This window comes from Aotus nancymaae, unplaced genomic scaffold (assembly GCF_030222135.1).
Source record: "Aotus nancymaae isolate 86718 unplaced genomic scaffold, 86718_ANA_hifiasm-v0.15.2.pri h1tg000051l, whole genome shotgun sequence".
NCBI lineage: Eukaryota > Metazoa > Chordata > Mammalia > Primates > Aotidae > Aotus > Aotus nancymaae.
In genome coordinates this window covers 5,243,137-5,267,914 of record NW_026988465.1, presented here as the reverse complement: position 1 = coordinate 5,267,914, position 24,778 = coordinate 5,243,137, and the positions used below count along the sequence as shown (strand labels likewise).

General features: G+C 42.4%; 2 protein-coding genes across 2 annotated transcripts in view; one reads left to right on the top strand and one right to left on the bottom strand.

Annotated features, from left to right (window-relative positions):
* BLOC1S5 (biogenesis of lysosomal organelles complex 1 subunit 5) overlaps nucleotides 1-24,778 on the top strand; it is a 479,535-nt gene that overhangs the window by 203,726 nt on the left and 251,031 nt on the right. The gene's annotated exons all lie outside the window — the stretch shown is intronic.
* BMP6 (bone morphogenetic protein 6) overlaps nucleotides 1-24,778 on the bottom strand; it is a 163,998-nt gene that overhangs the window by 19,098 nt on the left and 120,122 nt on the right. Inside the window, exons 2-4 of the mRNA XM_012440291.3 lie at nucleotides 18,086-18,278; nucleotides 1,406-1,554; nucleotides 513-710 (exon numbers count right to left, since the gene is read on the bottom strand). Of these exons, the coding sequence (XP_012295714.2) occupies nucleotides 513-710; nucleotides 1,406-1,554; nucleotides 18,086-18,278 (540 nt within the window). The remainder of the gene's footprint in view (nucleotides 1-512; nucleotides 711-1,405; nucleotides 1,555-18,085; nucleotides 18,279-24,778) is intronic.

Here is a 24,778-nt window from a genome sequence, read left to right as displayed (position 1 = left end):
CCAGCCATTCCTAATGATAGAACCCCTGAACCTCTCCGTTAAGTGAGCCAATGAAACCCACCCTAGAGGGTGTTTGACTTTTCTTCCCTTCCAGCCAAGAGCACTGACAAATATAAGTTCATATTACACAAGTGACCAAGTTTGCTTGTACATCATAACTCCCCAGCATAACGCAACTAGGAAAAAAGAATCTAGGTGCTCCCTGGGTTTTGATGGAAATTCAAAAAAAGAGTTGGAGAAATCTAACCAAACAGAAAGATGCTTGTGTGGATAAACAGGCAGTCAGGATGCCTGCAGCCTGAGTTTTCAGGTAACAAGTGTTCTGCGCTGAGGGCCCTCGGAACCCACACAGATGTTCTGTGACTGTGCAAGGTACCATTATGCATATGACACCTACACGCCTTTGGATTTGCTGTGCAGAAGCTGCTCAACATCTGAGACTGTGGACACAACTTTTGCTCTCACTGAGACCAAGAAGGCTTCCTGGAAACGCATGCTCCCCACAAACCCACCTGAAGCACTGGAGACCCGTGCCACGTCCTGCGACTGGGTAGAGCGATTACGACTTTGCTGTCGGCGCCGGCCGGAGGCTGACCTGGTGGTGCGCACGTGGACCTCACTCACTTTGAAGAAAGCCACCATGAAGGGCTGCTTGTCATAAGGACCGTCTCTGCCCACCAGGCCGGCGGCTCGGGGGTGGATGTGGACTCCTTTAATGCAAATCAAAGCATGCGTCTCTTTATTCTGCAGAAATTTATTCCCGTGGCTACAACAGTTAAGGGATACTTCCTAGTTTCCCAAGGGCTCATAATTAAGAATGAGTGTGAAGAACATCATGCATCACCAAACCTTGGCTGGCACCCGTGGGATGGCACCTTTTGGCAGAATCACAGCACTCCTTTCCAAGTTCCAGAATCACGTGAAGGAGTGGCGTGAACTCCTGGGGGCTCCTGTTTCTGCTAGACTATGAATCTGCAGTTACTCTGTCCTCCCCGGGGGACAGATCAGCAGTGGGGACCTCAAGCTGCTGGCTCTGATGCTGCAGGAGAGGGTACTGCAAACCTGCTTATCTGTCAGGATTTAAACAGAAGTGCCTGCCTCTCTCTCACTCACTGCATCCCCACAACCTGCCTTTGACTGGGAAAACTGTCCTCCCACCGCCCCACTCCTGAAAATATTACCATCCTCCTTTCTCCAAGTGGCCCAAGCCTGTTTTCAATTCCTCTCTAGGAGGCCGCTGGGAAAGGTTTGGGTTCTCAGTGCAAGTCATGGGAGAGCAGTAAATGAGGCCATCCTGAAGCTGAGGACTTGACTGTAGCCCACGGTTCTATCACAACTGCTGTAAGGGAAACGTGTGAAACTGACTCCTTGCTGGACGTTGGAGGCTTGTTGGATGGTAACTTACCATCTTGCGTCACCACGCTCAGTTGAAGCCCCATGTTATGCTGCGGGGTCACAACCCACAGATTGCTAGTGGCTGTGATGTCAAATTCCAGCCAGCCTTCTTCTGAGGCCCACACGACACGGGTGTCCAACAGAAACAGGTCAGAGTCTCTGAAAGAAAGAAAAAATGGCCCAGTAAGTAGCGCACTGCCCGAAGCTCTTTCCCACTCTGTCCTGTCTCAGCATCAGGATAAAAGATGCCCGAGTGAGATCACATCCACCGGTGAGGCACATGCACAGTGACCTGCCATGGCTCTGAGAGGCATGGTACCACCCAGGACACAGGCATGACACAATTAGGAGAGACAGGAACACCTGATAAGGCACTTCACAGAAATCAGCTTTCACCTGGACATGGGCAGACCCTCTCAACTTTACCCAAAATCTTGCCAGTGCTGCTCATGACAGATCTTTTTGGAATTACGATAAATTACAAATAAATGGGTTTTTAAAAATTGTTTTTTTTTATTGTTTTGAGACGGGGTCTCACTCTGTCACCTAGGCTGCAGTGCAGTGGTGCTTAAATTTTAATTCTTCTTCTATTATCGTATTTTAAGTATTTATGATACTATTAGTGAATTGCTTACTTTATGGCTAATAAGCTCTAAAAACAGGGAAAGCAGGAGACAGTGAGAAACAGGATTAAGAAAAGATAAAAATCAGGATCCGTATGAGCATTTACAAATTGGGCTTTGCTTGTTTTTTCTTTTTTTTAAAAAAAAAACTGGGATGAAAATCTTCACGTTTGTTTCTTTGAAATGAGGAGAAACAAGAAGCCACATACACCCCCGAGTAATCATCTAGTGTTTTAATTAAGGCCTCTGAATGGTCTGCAGTGAATATCCAGTTCTTCCTCACATGGACTGTGTAGCCGGGGGTAGATGCTGAGTGATTTCAAAGTTCATCCTAGCACAGCTGTGAGCTACGGCTGGGGTTCTTTGGGGCAATGTCATAGAATCCACTCCTTCCATTAGGCTCCACAGGGACGACTGACATTTTTCACAGTTTTTAACTAACATAATCCTAGGGACTGTGGGATGATGGTGTGAGGGTCTCCTGTCCCCCTGCATTTTATGATAGGTGTTAGGGGACGGTCACTTTGTGCTTTAGGGACAATCAGAATCTGTGTATCCACCCCACGGCCACTAGAATGAGATACCTGGGATTCCCAAGACAGGGAGGGTTATATTTTGGCCATGGAAAGACTCAAAGCTCCTGGTATTGGAACTATTTTGCTGCAATATCTTACAGAGATAGAAAAATGACTAAAATTAAGCAGTAAATTTAAGATGAGCGTACATTTAAGTAAGTTACAAAGTACTTTCATCTACTATCTCTTTGCTTGGTCCTTATACCCATCCTAAAAGCTAGGCAGAGTGTCACTGTCTCCACCTTACAGCTGGGGAACCCGAGACTCAGACATGAAACTACCGTCATGTGGTCAAGATCGCAAGTGAAAGAACAGGACTTAGTTCCCCGTGGATTCAAAGAGCTTTCCATCATAACATACTGTCCCATTGAGATTATTACCAAAGACAACCCGCGATGAATGAATGAACTTCATCTCTAATCCGTCAAATACTTAGGAGGCCACTGAAATTCACATCAAGTTAAAATGGTTAGATTTCTCGGAGGAGGAGCGAACAGTTTCTCCTGCCTCCATGGCTGCTTAGAAGGAGAAGGGAACTCTATTGTCGTCTTTTCCAAGTATAAACAGTAGGCACAGCTCAAAGTCGTTTACTCAGCTGCTTAACAGTCTGCGGGAGACCACGTTCTGGCCTGCCCTGTTGAAAGCTCTCTCCGATGTGGATGCGTCACACCCCCTGTTGACAAATTACCCCCCATCACTGAGGTAACAACTGTGAGCGGGCAGATGGGGGGAGTTGGGGGACTGGGGGGGTGGTCCGTGAAAAACAGCAAGCAGAGATGGGAAGGCCAAGGCTTTGAAGTTCAGATGTAAGAAGACATCAGTTCTGTCCTGGAAGGTCACAGAAGACCCTCATCCAGCAATAACACAGACAGTACAGACGGCACTGTGGGAAAGTAGCCCCAGTTCCAGAGGAAGCACAGCACACATGGGTGTCACGGACAGAACGTGGCTGGCACTCTCCAGCATCAAGACCTGGTGGGAATCCCAGGAGTAAGGCTGCCCTCGAGGCAGGGCCCAAGAGTGCATGGAGCTACTGCTGAGTTCCCTCTGATGACTACATTAGGCACCTACATTTTAAGGATTTATAATAAGGATTCAGAGAAATACAGTTCAAAGCATGAGTGTCGCATAGCTGGTGGAATGACTAGAATGAACTTTTATTTTTAAAGAGCAGGCTTTGTGATAAAGAAAATGGCAGCCTTGTCCAAGAGAAAGTGGGGAAAGAGACAGACGCACATCATCCAGGAAGGAGGAGGAAAATAGAGAGGAGCAGAAAGAGAAGAAATGAATTAAAGACGGAGAACATAAAATCAAAAGTTAAACTCGGGGCAAAGGCGGAAGATGAGGATGACCCGTCATGACATGAGGCAATTGTACTTACAGGGTCAGTGTGGATTCGTGGATGTGGGAAGCCCAGTTTCCATCCCGACTCTGCTACCGAGTCACTTTGGGGCCCATAAATTTGCATTATTCTGTGGCACACTTTTCTAATTGTATAGTGAGAATACTGCCTGTTCTTACTGCTCAAGAAGTGTGTGAGGCCAACAAGTGCAGTCTAGCGGCTGTGCCTTGAAAGATGAACGCTCTCTGTGGTCCTATGGCAGCGAGGCAGGCTTGGACTTCGATGTTTAGATCCACAATGCTTGAGGTCTTTAGAAGGGAAGTGAGGCAGAGCATGGAGTTAAGATAACTGGACCAAGTGGAACAGAGGAACAGCGAAAACTGATTGTGTCAACAGCCTTTATCCTCAGCACAGCCAGAAAAGGCAGGACCTATGACATCTCTTCTACAGCTGAGCCCCAGAGAGGGTCTCAAGGTCACATGGCTAAGTGGGGCAAATGGAATTTAATCAGAGCCCAGGCCCTTAGCTGTCATGTATCTAAAAAGTAGAATCATGAAGCAGACAGAGCACAGCCTGAAAGTACTGTATGAGGGCTCAGAATAATGTAAGGGACCGAAATCTACCACATATAAATGCTAAAGTCAGCTAGATACAGAAAATACGGTAAGATACACAGGGCAGGCACAGGTTAAAAATGACCAGTTGGGAAGGCTGGATGCGGTGGCTCATGCCTATAATGCTAGAACTTTGAGAGGCTGAGGCGGGAGGATTGCCGGAGTCCAGGAATTTGAGACCAGCCTGGGCAATATGGCAAAACCTTGTCTCTACAAAAAATACAAAAATTTGCCAAGCATGGTAGTGCACTGCTGTAGTCTCAACTACTTGAGAAGCTGAGGCGAGAGGATCACCTGAGTCCAGGGAGGTGGAGGCTGCAGTGAGTCATGACTGCACCTCTGCACTCCAGCTGAGGTGGCAGAATGAGACCCTGTCTCTGAATGGATGGATGGATGGATGGATGGATGGATAGATAGATAGATAGGTAGATAGATAAAAAGATCACCAGTGGGCCTCCCCCATCAGGGTCAGGTAGGAATAAGAGGTGCGTGCAGGAAAGTGCCTGCGATGTCTGGTGTTGATTGTAGACAGTGACACTGTGGTGGAGCCACGCTGACCCTCCCCATCTTACCCTGCTCCTCCTTCCAAGCAGAATGCTCTGTGTGTCCAGCATGACAATATCAGGGAGATGATGTTCACATCATCAGGGAGAGGAACTTGAAAAAGGAATGGAGCTTTAAGGTACAACTTCATGGGTTCACCCTCAAAGCTCCCAATAACTCAGATATTGAAGAGATACTATTGACGGTAAATCACTAAAACAGTTCTGGTCTGACCCGCATCAACTGACGTTTCCTCGGAGACACACAGCCTTCCTAGTCTGCGGACTGTAAAAGTATAGCCTCGAAGATGATGCATCTGATTTTGCCAGGTGAAAAATAAGCTTTCCCTTCTAAATCTCAATTGGGCAGAGTTGAGAAGAGATGCTCTCACCTAAAATGTGTGTCACTGATAGACAAAGAGTCCTAGAGACTGGCCAAAATCATCACCATGCCTAGATTATTTGAACCTTCCTACTGTGACATACTCTTAAGGTGGCAAACCATGAAAGAAAATCTCGGAACAATGGAAGGTAATTTTGAATGCAGTTATTGACTATTTTGTTCTCAATTAACTCAGACCCTACATTTGCATGGTGAATATGCTTCCAATCTTCAAGGCAGTAACAGTGTTACTCTTTTCCATGTAATTCCATCCCCAGAGCATGACAGTCCTCATATTGTGGTCATCCTGGGCAAATGAGGTTCTTAACAAATTAATACACCTAATAAGAGATTTCTGGACAATTTCAAAAATTCACCCTGGCATTAGAGTTGACGAGTCAGAAAGCCACTCACAAAGACAACCTCTATCCAGTCCTTTAGCTGTGGGGGGTGGGAGAGGAAGGAGGTGTTCCCCTACCATCGCCATGGCCCAAATTCTGGTCTGCTGTCTCGGATGAACAAATGAATGAATGAATGAGTGAATGAATAAAAAAAGATCACCAGTGGGCCTCCCCCATCAGGGTCAGGTAGGAATGAGAGGTGTGTGCAGGAAAGTGCCTGCGAGTGTTGGTGTTTGTGGGCAAGATTTATCCCTGCGTGTCCCTCCTATCACACAGTCTCCAAGGCACATGCTCACATCAGTGATACGCCATTGCGCCGAGAGGCAGAGAGCATCATTGGCAAAACACAGCAGGCCTTTCTCTCCTTTGCCCTCAGAAAAGGGTAGGAAGCGCTTGAACTCCTGGTGGACAGGCTTCAACCCTTCCTGACAAATCACACACCCATCAAGGTCACAATGCCCAGGTCAAAGTACAACAGTGTTTACTACTAACCATTTTGCTAGAAAAATGCTCTCAGTAAAGTGGCATTTATATATACAAAATAAGCAGATTTATGAAATACTCAATAAGCTGACCCTGTGGTCTTCTGTTTATTTCTTCATCACACGTTCCTTTGCATTTGTGCATCTGGACTTGACGTTAAATTAAGATACAAAACAACATTCACACACTGAGGAACTGACTTTCTGCAATAAGAAAAAGTCCATTTTCCAACAGAATGACAGTAAAAAAAACTCCATTTCCATTTTAGAAAATTAAGGAGTCAAGCCCGTGCTTTTTACTTTTTCCTTATGTAAGAGACAGTATAGATTATGTTTAAACTTTTACCATTAGAAAGATAAAAAAGGCATCACACATTTGAAAATAGAGTTCTACAAACAAGGGTAAACTGTTGCATACATGACACATACAAATTTGAGTAACAAAGATGAATGAACATTATTATTATATATTTGGCTACACTTACATTTTTTTTTTTTACACTCTTTGATATTACCCAATGGCTAGCAGGATATGAAGAGATGTTTCAAACGTCAAAGGTACCTTGATTCTGTAGGGGCTATTTCATCTTTAACAAACCAATATAAATCACTTCGCTGTTAGAATATTAACATAGCAAACCTTCACATGGTGTTTACTATGTGACTGTTCTAAGTGCACTTACATACATTAACGCCTCATAACAATCGTAAGAGGTAAATACTATTAATGCTATTACAGGTTTACAGATGAAGAAACTGAGGCACAAAGAGATTAAATCGGCTGGGCATGTGGCTCATGCCTGTAATCCTACCACTTTGGGAAGCTGAAGCAGGCAGACCACTTGAGCCCAGGGGTTCGAGACCATCCTGGGCAACATGGCAATACCCTGTCTCTACAAAAAATACAAAAAATTAGCTGGGGATGAGCTGAGGTGGAAGGATCGCCTGAGCCTGGGAGGTGCAGGTTGCAGTGAGCTGAGATTGTGTCACTGCACCCAGCTTGAGCAACAGGGCAAAACCCAACCTTAAAAAAAAAAAGAGAGAGAGAGAGATTGAGATTAAGCAGCTTGAACGTGGTCACACAGCCAGCAAGGCCAGAGCTGGAAAATGAACCCAGGCAGTCTGGCTCACGTGTTGTACATGCTCTTTTACCAGTGGCTCTCAAGCATAGCCTGCATCAGAATCCCCTGGGGGGCTTGTTAACACATGGATTGCTGCCCCTCACCCCTGGGGCTTCTGACTCAGTAAGCCTGGGGAGGGGCCTGAGAATCTGGTCTAAGAACCACACTTTGTGAGCCAAGGACCTAAAGCCAGACTACTTCTCCATGAAATACAAGCAGTACTACCTGTGCCTGTTCTGTGAACTTAGGGTTGGAAGCTATCTGCTTTCAAGATTTCTTGCTCCTCCCCCTAAAACAGTGCAAACCAAATGTAGGCTGCTCCACAAGTCAATGTGTCTTATGGATTGGCTTAACCCTCAGGGAGTCATTGGATTAGGCTAATAAACAGAATTGCAGGTAAGATCAAGTCCAAGTATCAGTGTTACTGGAAGTCTTGGTTCTGTATGTCCAAGGCAGGGTAAGAGGAGAAGGAGGATGATAACTTTATACAAATTCATGGCTACCCAGTGTGTTCTCTTTGGCCACATAAACACAACAAAGCTTCCGTACACTGGGGTATACTCTAACCTTCACTAGTGATCAAGCGCGGAGTTCGCCACTTGTTATTTTTAATTAACTTACTTATTATTTCTTTTTTGAGAGGAAGTCTTGCTCTGTCACCTAGGCTGGAATGTAGTGGCATGACCTTGGCTCACTGCAACCTGCGCCTCCTGGGTTCAACTGATTCTCTTGCCTCAGCCTCCTGAGTAGCTGAAATTACAGGTGCATGCCACCACGCCTAGCTAATTTTTATATTTTAGTAGAGATGGGGCTTCAACAGTCAGTCAGGGTAGTCTTGAACTCCTTACCTCAAATGACCCGCCTGCCTCGGCCTCCCAAAGTGCTGGGATTACAGGTGTGAGCCACCACGCCCAACCTTGGCTATCTTTTAAACATGTTACATGAAAATCTTACATGTTTTGGTTCTCATCACCAACCCTACATTTCCACATTCCTGTCCAAGGTGGGGAAACGAAATAGTAAAATTGCTATTGATTTATCTTTTTTAAAAAAGATGTTTTACAAAGTAATCTTTTTTTAAAGTTTTTTTTAGTTTTTATGGGTACACAATAGGTGTACCTATTTATGGGGCTACAAAGTAATCTTAACCACTGGCATGGCCTGCCTCCCACAGAGCTGGACAGCCTCATATGGAGATGCACGTAACCAAAGCGATCTGTTTCTAAGCATGAATGATAAATATATAAGGCATAGTTTCCAGAAATAAAAGCCTGTTTTCTCTTCTCTTCGCATTTACCAAGAAGATAAGCAGTTCCCAAAGAACAGCGTCTCCTGCCCGTCACCTACTGACTCTCCCTGCCAGCATAAAATGTTTTAGCATTTTTTGAGAGTATATGATTCTTTATGATAACTTTAATTCCTCTCTGAAACATTCATTTCTACCCTGTGCCTTACAAAGAACAGAACATAGGCTGAGAAACAAGGTCTGATAGCTCCTAGAGCAGTTTTTTTTTTTTTTTTTTTTTTCAAATAGATCGTTCTAGGTACAAGGCATATGCCCTTGACTATGAAGATGAAACTAACCAGTTACATAACCTGAACCGTGGGTCACTTGTATTATCCCGTTTTCAAGGGCAAAGGAACAAACACTGAAAAGCTCACTGCTTGCCTGAGGCCCACACAGAAGGAGCCAGAGATTATCAAGTCAGCAGTAAGATTTCAGGAGTCCCCAAGGATTATACCTGTGAAAGCCAGACCCAGAAAGAGAAAAAGGTGTGGTTGGGCACGGGGATAAAAGGCTTTGGTTTCCTTCTGCCCAAACTATAATAGTGTTCTCCCATCCTGGCTTTCTCAAATTTGCCCTTCTCTTCAAAACAGAAACTCGTCTCAGGTATCTAAAAGGGTGAACTTTTATCTTCATCTCAGCAGGCAACATTGAAAATCCAACAGATTTTACAGAGCAATCAGGCCATAGGTAATGCTCTTCTAAAGAAACTACTCTCCTCCACCCTGGAACTGGATCAACCACTAGGTCCAGATCTTGTTTCCAGGACTACGCCATTTCATTACCGAATCAAACATCAACATTTGTAGGGGTTCATTAAAAAGATTTCCAAATGAAAATGATAAAACATACTACAAAGACTTAAGCTTCTGGTCATGATGTATCAAACTAAAAACTGGATTAATAAAAAAAAAAACCAAACTTGTTTGAAGTCCTCTTAGAGCAACCAAGCAAGGCAACGCTGGATGGGTCATGACCTCAGGGAGAAAGAAACTGCGTGAAGGTGAGCCTTGTGTTTGCTGCTGCCTTTTCCTTTCAGGGCATGTGATAATTTCTAGTATGAGGCACATACACCAAACAGAAAGTGGTAGCAGCCTAGAGCTTTACATAAAATCACTGGCTGGGGAGAAAACCAAAATTCAAGGCAGCTAGTGTGTGAGAAAAGCTAAAGTCCCCCAAAAAGGGAGCTTCATGGAAATGAGCTCATAAAAGTGATCTCACAGAAGCCTGGGTCACTTCTATGCAGTCTCTTTCCTCTAGGACTTTGGCTCTTCAAGTTCTGGCCTCCTTGAACTCCAACATTTCCATTTGAGGTATTTGCCAGATATTAAGCTGTGTTTACATGGGATGAGGAGTTGAGAAAACAAGCAGAAAGAAACTGTGTAGAGGCTCAAAAGCAAAGCAGAGGTTTTGGCAGTCTCACAGTGCTGGGGAGCTAAAAAATTGAGTGCAGAGTCCACCAAGAGGGGCTCTTATAAACATTCCAGACTTTCATGTTTTTGGGTTTTGTTGTTGTTGTTTTTTTTGGAGACAGAGTCTCACTCTGTCGCCAGGCACCAGGCTGGAGTGCAGTGGCGCGATCTCAGCTCACTGCAACCCCTGCCTCCTGGGTTCAAGCAATTCTCCCTCCTCAGCCCCCCAAGTAGCTGGGACTACAGGCGCGTGCTACCACACCCAGGTAATTTTTGTATCTTTTTAGTAGAGATGGGATTTCACCATGTTGGCCAGGATGGTCTCGATCTCTTGACCTCATTATCTGCCCGCCTCAGCCTCCCAAAGTGCTGGGATTACGGGCCTGAGCCACTGCACCCAGTCACTTTTATGTTATTCTTAAAAGATTTTTTAAATTAAAAAAAGGTTTTTTGAGACAAGTTCTTGCTTTGTTGCCTAGGCTAGAGTGCAGTGGTGCAATCATAGCTCACTGCAGTCTTGACTTTACAGGATCAAGCAATCCTCCCACCTCAGTCTCCTGAGTAGCTGATACTAAGGGCACAAGCCACCATGCCTGGCTAATTTGTTTTATTTTTGTAGAGACAGGGTCTCATTATGTTTCCCAGGCTGATCTTGAACTCCTGGGCTCAGTAAATCATCCCACCTTGGCCTCTTAAAGTGCTGAATTACAGATGTGAGCCAATGTTCCCAGCATCCTAGACTTGACAGCTGAAAGGGCTAAACTCTAGGAGAAAGGAAAACCAGAAACAGATAAGCCTTAATATATCCTTAGATCCTGCCTAAACCAGAACAAAAAGAAAAAGGTGATTTTGTCTGCCTTACAGTAGAACATTGAATCTAGTCTGGAAGGAGATAACAGTATCTATAACTTTTTTCTTAAATAATGTCCAGAATTTCATAAATGGAAAATTAGCAGGCTTGCCAGGAAATAAAATCAAATAAGGAAAAATCAAGGGAACAAACAGATAATGGAAATAGACTCATAGGTGATCCAGATAGCAGTTACCAGATATGGTCTTTGAATCCAGCCTGATATAAAAAGAATAATAAATCACAAGTTGAACTTGTTCCAGGGACATGAGGTTAGTATAACATTTAAAAGTCATTTCATATGGCAGACACATAGCACTATATGGAGAAAAATTATATGATTGTCCCAAAATTCAGAAAAAACATTTGATAAATCCAGTCCAATTCCTAATTTTAAAAAACTCTTAGAAAACTAGCAATGGATAAGAATTTCCTTTATCTAATAAAGAGTATCTATAAAAACATTTAGAGCAATCATCATCCTTAATGATGAAATATTAAATCTTTACCCCGAGATTAAAAAATCTGACAGAAATCTGAATGATTTCAACATTGTCCTGGATGTCCTAGCCAGCACAATAAAATAAGAAAAAGAGAAGCAAAAAATAGAATTAAAAAGGAAAAAATAAAGTTAATATTTATAGATTATATTCACAGAAATTTCAAAAGGCCATACAAAAAAGCTATTTGAATTAACATGTAAATTTGCAAGGTTGTTGGATACAAATAAAAATCAATGGTATGCTATATGTTGGCAAAAACCAATTAGGCACTGAAATTTTTAAAAACTAATAATGCCATTTATAACAGTATCAGAAACTTCAATATCTAAAATTAATCTAATAAAAATATTCAAGATACACAAAAAAACTATATGATTGAGAGTTATTAAAGAAGGCCTAGGTAAATACCACATTCTTGAACTGAAACACTCATTATGGCTGAGATGTAAATCCTTTCCAAACTGATCTCTAGATTTAATGCAATTCCAATCAGAAGCCCCCAAGTTTTTTTGTTTTTGTTTTTTGTGGAAATAGACAAACTGATTTTAAAATTTATATGGGAATGTGAAGGGCCATTAATAGCTAAGAAAGTCTCAAGAACAATTTTGAGATTACATACCACATATCAAGCCTTATTATAAAACTAAAAGAATTAAGACAGTGCAGTATTGGTATGAGAAGAGAAAAATTAAACCATGGAACAGAATAAAGATCCAAAAAAACAGACTCACATATATATGGTCACCTAATTTATGAGAAAGGTGTCATTAAAGTACATGAGAAAAAGATAGTATTTTCAATAAACAGTAAAGGGTCAATTAGATTTTCTATTCTTACACATCTGGTCTATGTAATCTATTTCATGGCTCACCTACGGTCTCAAAAATCTACTACTATAGTTCAGCTCATTCTGCTCAGCTCAAAACTTCTACATCCCACTTGGTCTTGGGTACTCAAACCATGATTCAAACATGTGCAAATCTGAATCATCTTCATTCTCCTTTGTTAACTTATTCCTGTGTTCCCTACCTCTGTGAATGGTTCAGAGTGCAGTATCGAACTAAAAATTCTGGAAAACGTTTTGTTACCCTTTTCTCCCCTGGGACAATTATGTTCTATCTGTAAAACAGGTAAGATTTTGTTAATTTTGTCAAAAATGAAAGCAATAATTCAGTCTTGGATTGTTCCTGCAGACTCCAGCAGCAGCCTTGTGTGCTGGCCTGAGAAAATCTTCCCATTTTAGCAGGGAGGGAGGGATGAAGGGGGAAGAAAAGAATATAAAGGTATTTATTACCACTGAACTATACACTTAAAAATGGTAAAGACAGTAAATTTTATATGTAGCCTTAACTTCAATAAAAGTGTATTAAAAACATGAAAACCAACTATAGAGCAGCATTTCCCTCCTTGATTTTAAGATGCATTTTTTCAAATCCTAAGGATCCTGAAGTTAAGATGAACATATAAACCAAACTCTAAAGTCAAATTATGAAAAACATCCTTGCCTGTTTCTAAACAGAGGAGTAAGTTGGGATATTGTTTAAATGAAACATAAATGTTGAATTTGGTAATTAATTCTTCAAATGTCTCCCAAAAGACTGTACCATGATAAGAACATGGAGAAGAAAAGTTATCACACACACAGAAGAGAGACCATCAACTGCCAAGCAATGTGAATGCTAAAACAGAGAGTAGAACACAGAATTTCAAAACTAGCAGAGACAAGCGTGGCCGATTCATGGATGAAACAGGACCACAATTCAGATATTGAACATGTGTGTTAAAATTTCTGGTTGATTTTCAAGAGATGCTCTTTGACTTCTAGGTATACAAAATTCGATTACAAACAGTAAAAGTATGCCGTTAACCAAGTAAAAAATGTAGAAGAAAATGATATTCTTTAAAGACCTCAAAATTTAACTATTGATATAAAAGTGCTAACAGAATAAAGATCATGAGTACATGTTGTGAAAAGAAGTAAATTGACAAATGTATAACACTGTGAACAATTACATATACTTTTGTGTCAATTTATTCTTCCCCTCCACTTCCCTTCTCTAGAAAAGCTGTTAATAGACCAGTGGTTGATCAAGAGATCAAAAAAACCAAGTTTTGCAAAGGTTTTCTGTAGGAAGGTCTTAGACATCAAAGTACCAGAGTCTGAATTCTAACAGACACAGATCTTCACTACCTATGAAACTCTCTCATTTGCCATTCAAACAGAAACATCCTTGGGACGTCTGCTTCAAAGCTAAGGAAATGGAGGTGTGAGGATGTGTCATAAGGAGGTTGCTTACCTCTTTCCAGTACTTCATCTTTATTTTGAGACTGTACCTACATCATCGAAACCACTTTTAGGAAGCATAGCAGACAACCGTTTAGGAATTATTTGGCCTTGGCAAAATTCGTATGTGCCATGCTTTGTTCTCTCAAAGATAACATGCCTGCCCTGTCTATCTGATGGGATCATGGTAAAATCCTAATGAGAAAATGTAAGAGAAGGCCTTTTCCAAACTGTTACTATATAAATGCAATTTTTTACCTGCGTCATTACAAGGACACAATGATTTGTAACACCAAATTTTAACGCCAAACTCATCTTTTAAACACCACGCAATACCATGGAGTAAGCGTCTAAAAATAAAGTGCAAAGGCGTCCTGTGGTACTCAATAATGATGCAGACTGTTGCTGCAGTCTGATGGATTCCCCTTGCCCACCGCCCAGAAAAACCAATGCACTGAAAACAGCAGGTATTATAGCAAAGAAAGAGGTTTATAATCACAGGGCCAGCCAACTAGTAGGACAGGAGGTATTTCTCAAATATGCCTCCCTGAGAATGTAGAGGCTAGAGTTTTTTAAGGGTACTTTGGCAGGAAGGGGGCTGGGGAACTGAAATCACTGACTGACCGAGGATGAAATCACAGGTGTGACTAAAACTGTCTTTACGTAGCTGAGTTAGCTCCTGGGAAGGAATTTCAAGACCAGGTGGCATCTCGTGGTCTACCAAAATGCTAAATCTGAAAAATATCTCAAAGACCAGTTCTTTAGGTTTCACAATAGTGATGTTATCTATAGGTGTAGTTGGGGAAGTTATAACTTTGTGAGCCTCAGTTACATGATTCTGAGGCAGTCAGCAACTTACAGACAAGCAAGCTCATCAATGGCAGGTCACTGTTTATGTCTATAGCAAAGCCCAACTGCTACCATAACCTTGTGACCTCTTTACAAAGAGAGTTTCAATTTTTAAACAAGTAGAGGATCTGCTCAAGGAAAGGACCATTATGGCCTCTGCACAAGAATGAGCAAGAGCAATTTAGCCAAGCAGAAGCGAGATGGAGTCAGTTAAGTCAGATTTCCCTTGCCACTATGATTTTTGCACAAACTGCTTCATTGTTAGGTTGCTGATTTCATTCTAATCTATGAGTTGCTTCAAATCTCCCATGACACAGACTTCATCTAAGGGCTTAGTCTTGACTTTTAAGTAAAGTATTTAAAGTAAAGCATTTCCTTGTTCTTGCTAAAAGCACCATCTATTCAAGTATTTAAACTTACCTGGTCCAGTGATTTCTTATCAAAGAAACACGTTTGTGCAGAGTTCACCGCAAAAGCCCATCTTGCAAGAATCTTCCCTGACCCTCCCTGGGTCAGACTTCCTAACTGCCTTTAATATTGGAAGGCCCAACACATAACTACTGCCACCCCAGCTGAATGTGTGACTCAGCATTTAAAACTCTGACTCTGTTTTTCTTTTTCAAGGAGGCCAACTATTTTGTAATACAAACAGTTGTTAAATGGAGTTAATCCATCAAATACTACAAATTTCACTTAAACACAGATTAGACAAATACATTTCTTCATAAGCCTGGAGAATTGTTTTCAGCTAAGACACCCCAAGACGGTACAGATGGGGAGATCAAACCTTCCCCCGGAAGGAGTCCTGCAGCTGAATCTGGAGGCCTCTGGAAGAACGCTAGGAGGTGGTAGGAGGCCTGGCTCCTGGCCCACAGATAAGAAAAGAAAATCTCCTCCTGGCCAAACTGGAGCCCTTCAAAAGCATGAAATTTTCCCAATTTTCCCAGAATCTCCCTGCTCCTATGCACAACAACAAAACACACACAAGTGCCAAATGCTCCCATCCTAGAAGGCAAAGAAACTACAACTCTCTGCTTTGATAGAGAGTCATCAAAGGTTGGGACCATTCAGGATTTTATTTTCCAAGCTCACTGCTGGCCTCGAGGAAGTATGACACCACCATCCTAAGCACAGGGCAGCTGTTCTTTTTTGGCTGGAGTTCAGTATAAACCTTACAAATGTTCTGCTAACTTTCTCTCTCTTTTCAAAAGCAAATAACAATTTTTTAAAATGCCATAGTCACTTAACTCCCAGTCTGGCATTTTCACTATAAAGTTTTTCCTGCAGGATGGAGAAAACCATGTATTCCCAATAAATTTCTGAGCCAGAAAAGATGCCAACAGGTTATCCTAACCAGAGAAATATAATGGAATAATTAGGCAGATTGAAAATCAATGGCTAAAACAGTTCCAAAGAGTCAGTGAATACCAATTCTCTCTCAAGTATCAACTGACAAAAATCTAGCAACAAAAATGTACCTTTCCAAAAGTGACCCTCAGTAGTAAAGCCACTGCATATTCTTTTATTTAGGAGTGAGAATTAGACATCAGAAAACTTCCCTTTCATTCCAAAATTGTGGCCCATTATCAAGACACCACAACGGCTACATTTTACTCACCATGTAGCTGTCCTAGCTATGAATTACCTACAACCATCAGCTTGTACATTCATACCATGAAATGTCCCAAAGTATGGCATCAACATCTGTCCTTCTTCCGTGTTTCCCCATTACAGACTTAAAGATACACGAGGGCTGGATGCTGGCAGTGCTTTCAAAACGAAAATGAATCTTTCATAGGGCAAATTAATGATCCCTACGAGTTCAGTGTGTGTATTTGTGATAGACCCACACAGAGATCAATACATTCAGGAAGAACCCAAGTCATTCTTAAGCCTTTGGAAACTCTTGGGAAGTCAATAGACTCACAAGACCAAAAGCAGAAATCTGGACTTAGTTTATGAAACCAAAGCTGACAAATCCCTTATGGAGTCTGGAAGTGTGGAGTTCCCTCCCGCTCTACGTTCACTTCCCTTCATTGTTATCCTTGTAGCTGCTGTATAATTGCCAGACCATCATATCACTGCTTAATTTCCACCTTGTACACACTAAGAACTACATGGTCATGCTAATCTACTGTGCATAAAGGCCTTGATTCTCACTGACTTACTAAACTGACCCCTAAATACTAAGCAAAATTCGAGTTCTTGGGGTTTCCTATTGGCTCTCTTTTTTTGTTTTGAGATGGGGCTTTGTTTTTGTTGCCCAGGCTGGAGAGCAATGGCGCAATCTCAGCTCACTGCAACCTCTACCTCCTGGGTCAAGAGATTCTCCTGCTTCAGCGTCCTGAGTAGCTGGGATTACAGGCATGCACCACCATGCCCAGCTAATTTTGTATTTTTAGTAGAGATGGGGTTTCTCCATGTTGGTCAGGCTGGTCTCAAACTCCCGACCTCAGGTGATCCACCCAGCTTAGCCTCCCAAAGTGCTGGGATTACAGGTGTGAGCTTCTGCGCCTGGCCGTATTGGCTTCTTCTGTACACAACTACCATATTTCATCCCTCAGCCCTTCCAGTCCTCCAACAATCGCTCCATGGAAGTTTTTCTGTATTGCCAGGCAGCTGGTCTGGGCTTGTTTTAGAAACCAAGAATAATATAGACAGGGAAAATGTCTACTGCTCCCTTGTATCCAAATGATAAAAAAATACATCACACACGTTTACTCAAAGACACACGTGTATGTGTGTGTGTATCTTATGTGCACAAATACACAGCCTCATATTCACCTGAATTATTATCACTTATAAGCATCATATAATTTTAATGTATGAATTTATTTTAGCCACCCTTACCTATCATTCAAAATGAGGACTAAGCAATAGTGGGAACATTTTACTCCCAATAAACTATGGAGTTATCCGATCACAAAGGATGGTTATAATAAATACACTCACTAGCTTGCTTAGAAAAAAATAATTACTTGGAAAATCAACTTAATAGCAAAAGAACTCACCAGCTAAACGCTACCATTTAGAACACCCCCCTCCTCTTACTCACCAGCTAAACGCTACCATTTAGAAACCCCCTCCTCGTGCTCACCAGCTAAACGCTACCATTTAGAAACCCCCTCCTCTTACTCACCAGCTAAACGCTACCATTTAGAACACCCCCTCCTCTTACTCACCGGCTAAACGCTACCATTTAGAACACCCCCTCCTCGTGCTCACCAGCTAAACGCTACCATTTAGAACACCCCCTCCTCTTACTCACCGGCTAAACGCTACCATTTAGAACACCCCCTCCTCGTGCTCACAGCTGCCCCTGAACTCCAAGTCACCCTCCACAGACACAGTCGGGGTTATCGTCATCACAGAGGGTGGGAAACAGGGGCCAGTACCACCTTTGGGGCTTTCTCGAGCCTTCATACCTGTGCTGATGCTCCTGTAAGACTTGATAAATGCTGATAAGAAAAGTTTGGTTTTTAAAACTCCCCACAACACAGTCCTTGTAGATGCGGAATTCTGCAGCCGTCACCGCCTCACCCTCAGGAATCTGGGATAAGTTGAACTTGAACTCTTTGTGGTGTCGCTGACGAGGGGAGAACTCCTTGTCGTACTCCACTATAAGATTAAACAAGAGAGAGTGACAACTATTGTTACTTGACTAAGTGCCACAGGCTCACCTCACCACCGTTTCCCCGTTTGACTTCATAGGTGGATTACCAGTTACCCACGGCTAATTAGGGGGATCGGGTGGTGCACAGACCACAGGCTGGCCTGTGAGGATGAGGTGAAAATCCTTCATGTTACCCAAGATAGGCAGAATTCTTAGTTTTTATTTAAATACTTCCGCGTGTCTACTTATTTGAATGAATTTGCATGAGCACAGGTTATGAAAACTCTTGGCTTAAAGTTTTCTCATCTGCAAAAATGGGAAGAATATGATTTCACAGGAAAAGGTATGAGAATTAATGAAACAATGAAGAAGAACCTGTCTGCCCATCCTGGCCCCGTTATGCTCCCCCGGTCCCCTCTCCTCCGGGCTTCTCTTCCTTCCTCAAGCTGGTTCACGTGTCACCACCAGCAGTTGACATAGGGGCAGCTCTGAGCTGAACATTTGTGGGGATGACTGAGGGTGGGAAAGGGGAGTACGCAACACATTTTGCCTGGGCCTGAAGTGTAATTTGCCTGTTCAGGGGAAATGTTTATGCCTTCCCCTTCCTGGTAGAACCTGAGGGCCCCGCGACTCTGAGGGGAGGGACTTTCCACACTGGGAACTGTTGGAACCCCCATTTAATCCGCATGTGGATCCCATGTAGGAGAACGAAGATGTGGAAGGAAATCACCAGCGGAGCCACTGCTATTTTCTCATGGTTTACAGAAAAAAAAAAAAAAAACTGGGGGGAAGGGATAGAATCTAAAAGTTTTTTTAATATGGAATCAACCTGACCGTGCATTGATGGATGAATGAAGAAAGAAAATGTGGTATGTGCATAAATGGGTTTGTATTCGGTCCTAAAAATGAGGGCGATTCTGCCACTTGCAACATGGATGAACCTGGAGGACGTCACGTGACATGAAATAAGCAAAGCACAGAAAGACAGTCACTGCACGACCTCACTTATATGCGGAATCTGAAAAAGTGGAACTCACAGAAGCAGAAAATAGAACAGAGTTACCAGGAGCTGGGAGGGAGGAGGAGTATTGGGGAAGGGTCAAATGATACAAAGGTTCAGTTACACATAACCAGTGAATTCTGGAGACGTAATGTACAGCATGATGACAAGAGTTAATACGGTACTGCATACTTAAAATTTCTAAGAGAGCAGATCTTAACGTTCTCACTACAAAAAAATAAAGCCATGTCACTGTGAGGTGATAAACACATGAATTAACTTGATAGTGGTAATCACCTCATAATGTACTGGTATATCAAATTACTTTGTACCCCTTAAATATATAAAATGTTTATTTATCAATTACACTGCAGTGAAGCTAGACAAAATACATTTTTTAAAATAAAATCTTTTTCCTGGACCAACATGAAGACACATGAGAAACTGCAATTACTGATTATCTGATTCTCATTTTTCGGTCAGCTTTTAGATGTCTGTACAAAGTCCTGTGTGAGAGAAGTGCTATCAAACTTCAGATGCTTCATCTATAATCGCTGTAAAAGGGAAAAAGGAGCGTTCTGCTCCCCACCATAAATCCTTGACTCTTTTCTCCAGAGCTAGGAAACACTTCTGCTTCGCTGTTCCTGTTCGTGTTTTCTTAATGGCAACCAAAGTGAAATCTCATGAGCAAATTAATCCTTATAGCAGAGTTTTCCTAGGGTTTGTGGGTAGAAAAATTACCAAATCATTAGCCACCTCCAACTTCCCACTTTTTCTACACATGTTGGTTTTCATAATTACGAGAGAAAAGCTTTGGAGATTTAGCTTCAAGAAAGGGCGAGGGGTGGCCGGGTGCGGTGGCTCACGCCTGTAATCCCAGCACTTAGGGAGGCCGAGGCGGGTGGATCATGAGGTCAAGAGATCGAGACCATCCTGGTCAACATGGTGAGACCCCGTCTCTACTAAAAATACAAAAAATTAGCTGGGCATGGTGGCGCGTGCCTGTAATCCCAGCTACTCAGGAGGCTGAGGCAGGAGAATTGCCTGAACCCAGGAGGCGGAGGTTGCGATGAGCCGAGATCGCACCATTGCACTCCAGCCTGGGCAACAAGAGTGAAACTCCGTCTCAAAAAAAAAAAAAAAAAGAAAGGGGGAGGGGAGGAGAGGGGAGGGGAGGGGAAGAGAGAGAGAGAGAAAGAGAAAAAGAAAGAGAGAGAGAGAAAGAAAAGCTAATAACTCCCTAGAAGAATCTAAGTCCTCAATGGCATTTGCAGAAGCTAAGTAAAGTTAAGCCATCTACAGGTACAAGATTTTTTAAAAAGAGTTTCTGAAACTGCCATGTAATTATACATTTTTTAGATTCGAGTTCACTTTTTTTTTCTGAGAGTTAAGAAAGAATAAGCTTTGGCTTCTGTAAAAGCTTGAATATAAGCAAAAAGAGGTCCAACCAGAAAAGTAAACCACAGTTTAGCCTCAACAAGAAAGCAGGTTTTCTAATTAGTGGCTATGCATGAAAAGCAATATTGTTGGGAAGTTCACCCAAGGACACCCACACATGATGGTGTATCACTTTTCCCTAAAACCGATCTGCCTTTTAAGTTTGATATGTTATCATCGTTGGTTAAAAAGTGAATCAAATCTGATTTTCCAAAGAGACTTTCTAAAAAACAGTCACACAGCTTTTCTCTATAGAGCCTTTTGGAGGCTTAATTGTAATATTACTAAATGAAAATAATATTTTAAGATTCGCTTGAGAGCCTGTGTAAGAATTATTCAAAGAAGTCTTTCAGTAAACTTCTTTCCTATAAATAAAGAGAAAAATATAAGAAATAAGATATAAGACAGTAACTTTAAGATATTTCAGTTATAAGGAGCAGAGAAAAAGGGGCAGATATTTTTAATAAAGGAGAAATGTAGTAGCTGGTCTTCTGAGAGGTATGCCATCCCCAATAAACCACACCTCCCTGCATCCATGTCCATGGGTGGTCTACCTTCTTTGGGTGGCTCTGGGCTGGCTCCATGACCTGTTTTGGACCAACAGAACAAAAGTCTTTAACAGTGGTGCTGAGTGACTTCCAAGGCTGGGTCATAAGCTTTGAACTTCCTTTCACTTACGCTTCCTGGAATGCTTGTCTGAGAAAAGATAGCTGTCATATAAGAAGTGTGACTACCCTGAAACATCCATGTTGTGAGGAAGCTCAAGATAGCCATGTAGAGAAGCTATTCGGAGGGGTAGGAGAGGAGAACAGAGATGGGGGGTGGGGGTGGGAGGAGAGACAGAACCCACAAACTGTCCAGCCTGTCCCCAAGCACCTCAACAGAGATGGGGGGTGGGGTGGGAGAAGAGAGGGACAGAACGCACAAACTGTCCAGCCTGTCCCCTAAGCACTCAAAAGTGTTATGAAGATGCCATTTTGGATGTCCTTTGCATGACTCAGCCCCAGCCACCACCTGGCTGTAGCTGCACAAGAGCCCTTGAAGAACCATCTAGTTGAACCCGGTCATTTCACTAGATTGTGAGAGATGGTAACTGATCGTTGTTTTAAACCACTGCGATTTGTCACACGGTAATAGGCAACTAACACAACAAGGGAAAGGGGGACGGGAGGACAAGATGGGGGAGGAGAGAGAAGGGAAGTCTGACCGTGCCAGGAAGGGGATAAATTGCATGCAACTCTTAAGGATAAGGATTGTGCAATGCTGGGAGGCAATATGTACGGCTAAGGAAGAATCTTGGCAAATGCTCACAGATTTGAAGATGTGAGGAGATAAAGAATCTAAAAATGAGAAAACAGAAGCACAGTTCAAAGCATTCATTTTATTACAATGTAAAATAGAACCCATTGCCTCATATGTAGATTTTCCAATTTTTCCTCTACCAAAACAACATTATCTTGACGCACTCTAAACTTTCTTTTCCTTTATCCTTCTTAGAAAAGATGCATGGCTTCCTTAGTGCCATCCACGAGTCTCTGATTGCTACTCACACCCTTTTAAGTGCTCATGCCCATCCCATTACTCTGTGGTCTTTAAAACTGCTCCTGTGCCTCCTACCTCAAAGCTGAACCACCTTCCTCACTCTCCTCATACCTCAGCCACTGATCACTAACGTTTGCTCAGAACTCCCTTTCCCCAACTCTTTTGCCTGCAATTGAATTTACGCAGCGCCATTGCTAATGTCTTATAGGGATATAAAAAATAAATACAATTAGGTTACTGCCTGTATGTGCACTTTAACACCACAATGGTAAAACAGTAACATTTTCAATGATCTCAACAATTCAAGCCATATGATTCAAGACTCCTTAAATGCCAGACAGTTCAAAAAACCTGAATAGGAGAGAAAGGGAGAGGACTGAGTTCCAAATTCAGCCCTCAGTACCTACTTTGTACCCATTAGCATTTGGCTTACTGATGGTGGGGCCAGACACAGTCACAGTTAAGTCTGGGCTGGCTCTATGACCTGTTTTGGACCCAGAGAACAAAAGTCTTCAACAGTGGTGCTGAGTGACTTCCAAGGCTGGGTCATAAGATTTGACTTATGCGTTGGTGACATGTCAAACTGAGACACTGGTGTTGAATTCTTTTTTTTTTTTTCTTACCTATATGAGGCCGAGGTAAAGTTATATTAAAGTTTCAGTATCAGTTAAATGGAAATAATAACCTTTCTAAAGATGAGGTGAGACAGTCTATACAAGATAGCCAATGGCATAGCATCAATGCTCAACGTTAGCTGTGATCATCATTGGCTGTTATTTGAGAATCCAGATCCTCTGAGCCTGAAGTCTGTCTTTGCTGAGTAATTCAAATTTATTCACGAGTTTACAGATAGGGCTGATGGCTGCTCCCTCTACATTAGCCCTTTCAATTAAAGTGATGCACTCTGTGAAAGTGCAGTAAGTGAAATCTCACTGAGCATCAGCCTTGGTGGCTGGCTCCCGAATGCGGGGCTGTGTTCTCTGAGGTGATAATTCCTAGAATTTTTTAATTTCAAGGACCAATCAAGACATTTTTTGAAATGGTAATGACCTTACACAAGGTCATCTGCTTTTTCTGTTTGCCAACTGCAATCTCTAACTCCATGACTGCACTGCTAAAAGTCCTTTCAACACTAAATCAAATAGGGAGGACACAGGGAACAAATGTAGCTTCATGGAACTCACTTTATTCTTTCCTTTCTGCCTCAGACTATACCAGCGGAAATTTCTGACCTGTCCTAGACCTTTGACCGACACGAAGGAACAAAAGCCTTAAGGAATAAAAGTCACTGGTTTAAGATTTAAAATGTAAATTATGTAATTATACACATAAAAGGATGTATGCAAATTATGGAGGCAATGAAGCATAATAATAAAGCACCAAGGAAACCATCACCCAACTCGAAAACCAGAAAATGACTGAGACTGTTGTATTCCTTCCTGATCCTCTCCAACTGCCTCTGCCCAAAGGTGTGTCACATCGGGAATAAATAACGTTTATCATTCCCCTGGCCCTTTAAAACCTAACAATTCTACTACATGTGTGTATCACTAAGTCATATGGTGTTCCGTTCTCCTTTCCCTTTCTTTTTTAGAGACAGGATGGAAGTTGTACAGGCAGGCTCACGTGGAAAGCCTAGGCCTGGTTATGGTTAAAAGCAAGGCAGCCTGTGCGGAGGGTCATCTGCCTGTCAATGGGTGAATGGCTCATGTGCCATAGATGGGCATGGCTGCTATGCAGGCAATGGTGACCAGTAACTCCTCTCCTTCTTCAGCTCTACTTCATAGAGATCTATTGAAAATATGGGCATTTTCTGGCCAGGCACGGTGGCTCATGCCTGTAATCCCAGCACTTTGGGAGACTGAGGCGAGCAGATCACCTGAGGTCGGGAGTTCGAGACCAACCTGAGCAATATGGAGAAACCTCACCTCTACTAAAAATATAAAAATTAGTTGGGTGTGGTGGCATTCGCCTGTAGTTCCAGCTACTCAGGAGGCTGAGGCAGGAGAATTGCTTGAACCCGGGAGGTGGAGGTTGCAGTGAGTGAGATCGTGTCTCAAAAAAGAAAAAGGGCATTTTCTGACAAGTGTTGGTAAGGATTTAGAGAAACTGGAACTCCTGTGCTTCGCTGATGGGAATGCAAAATGGCGCAGCACTGTAGCAAATGGTGTGGCAATTCCTCAAACAAACATAAAGTTAACATTGATCTAGTAATGATCTTTCTGGATATATATGCAAAAGCATTCAAAGCAGGCCTTGAACAGATATTTGTATGCCCATGTTCATAGCAGCATTATTCATAATAGCCAAAAGCTGGAAGTCACTCACGTGTCCTCAGATGTACGAACAGATTAACACACTGTGGTACAGATCTACAATGGAATATTCTTCAACCTTAAAAAGAAAGGAACTTCTGACACATACGACCACATGGGTGAACCTTGAGGACATTATGTGAAGTGAAATATGCCAGCCACAAAAGGACAAATACTGTACAATTCCACCTATATGAGGTACCAAGACTAG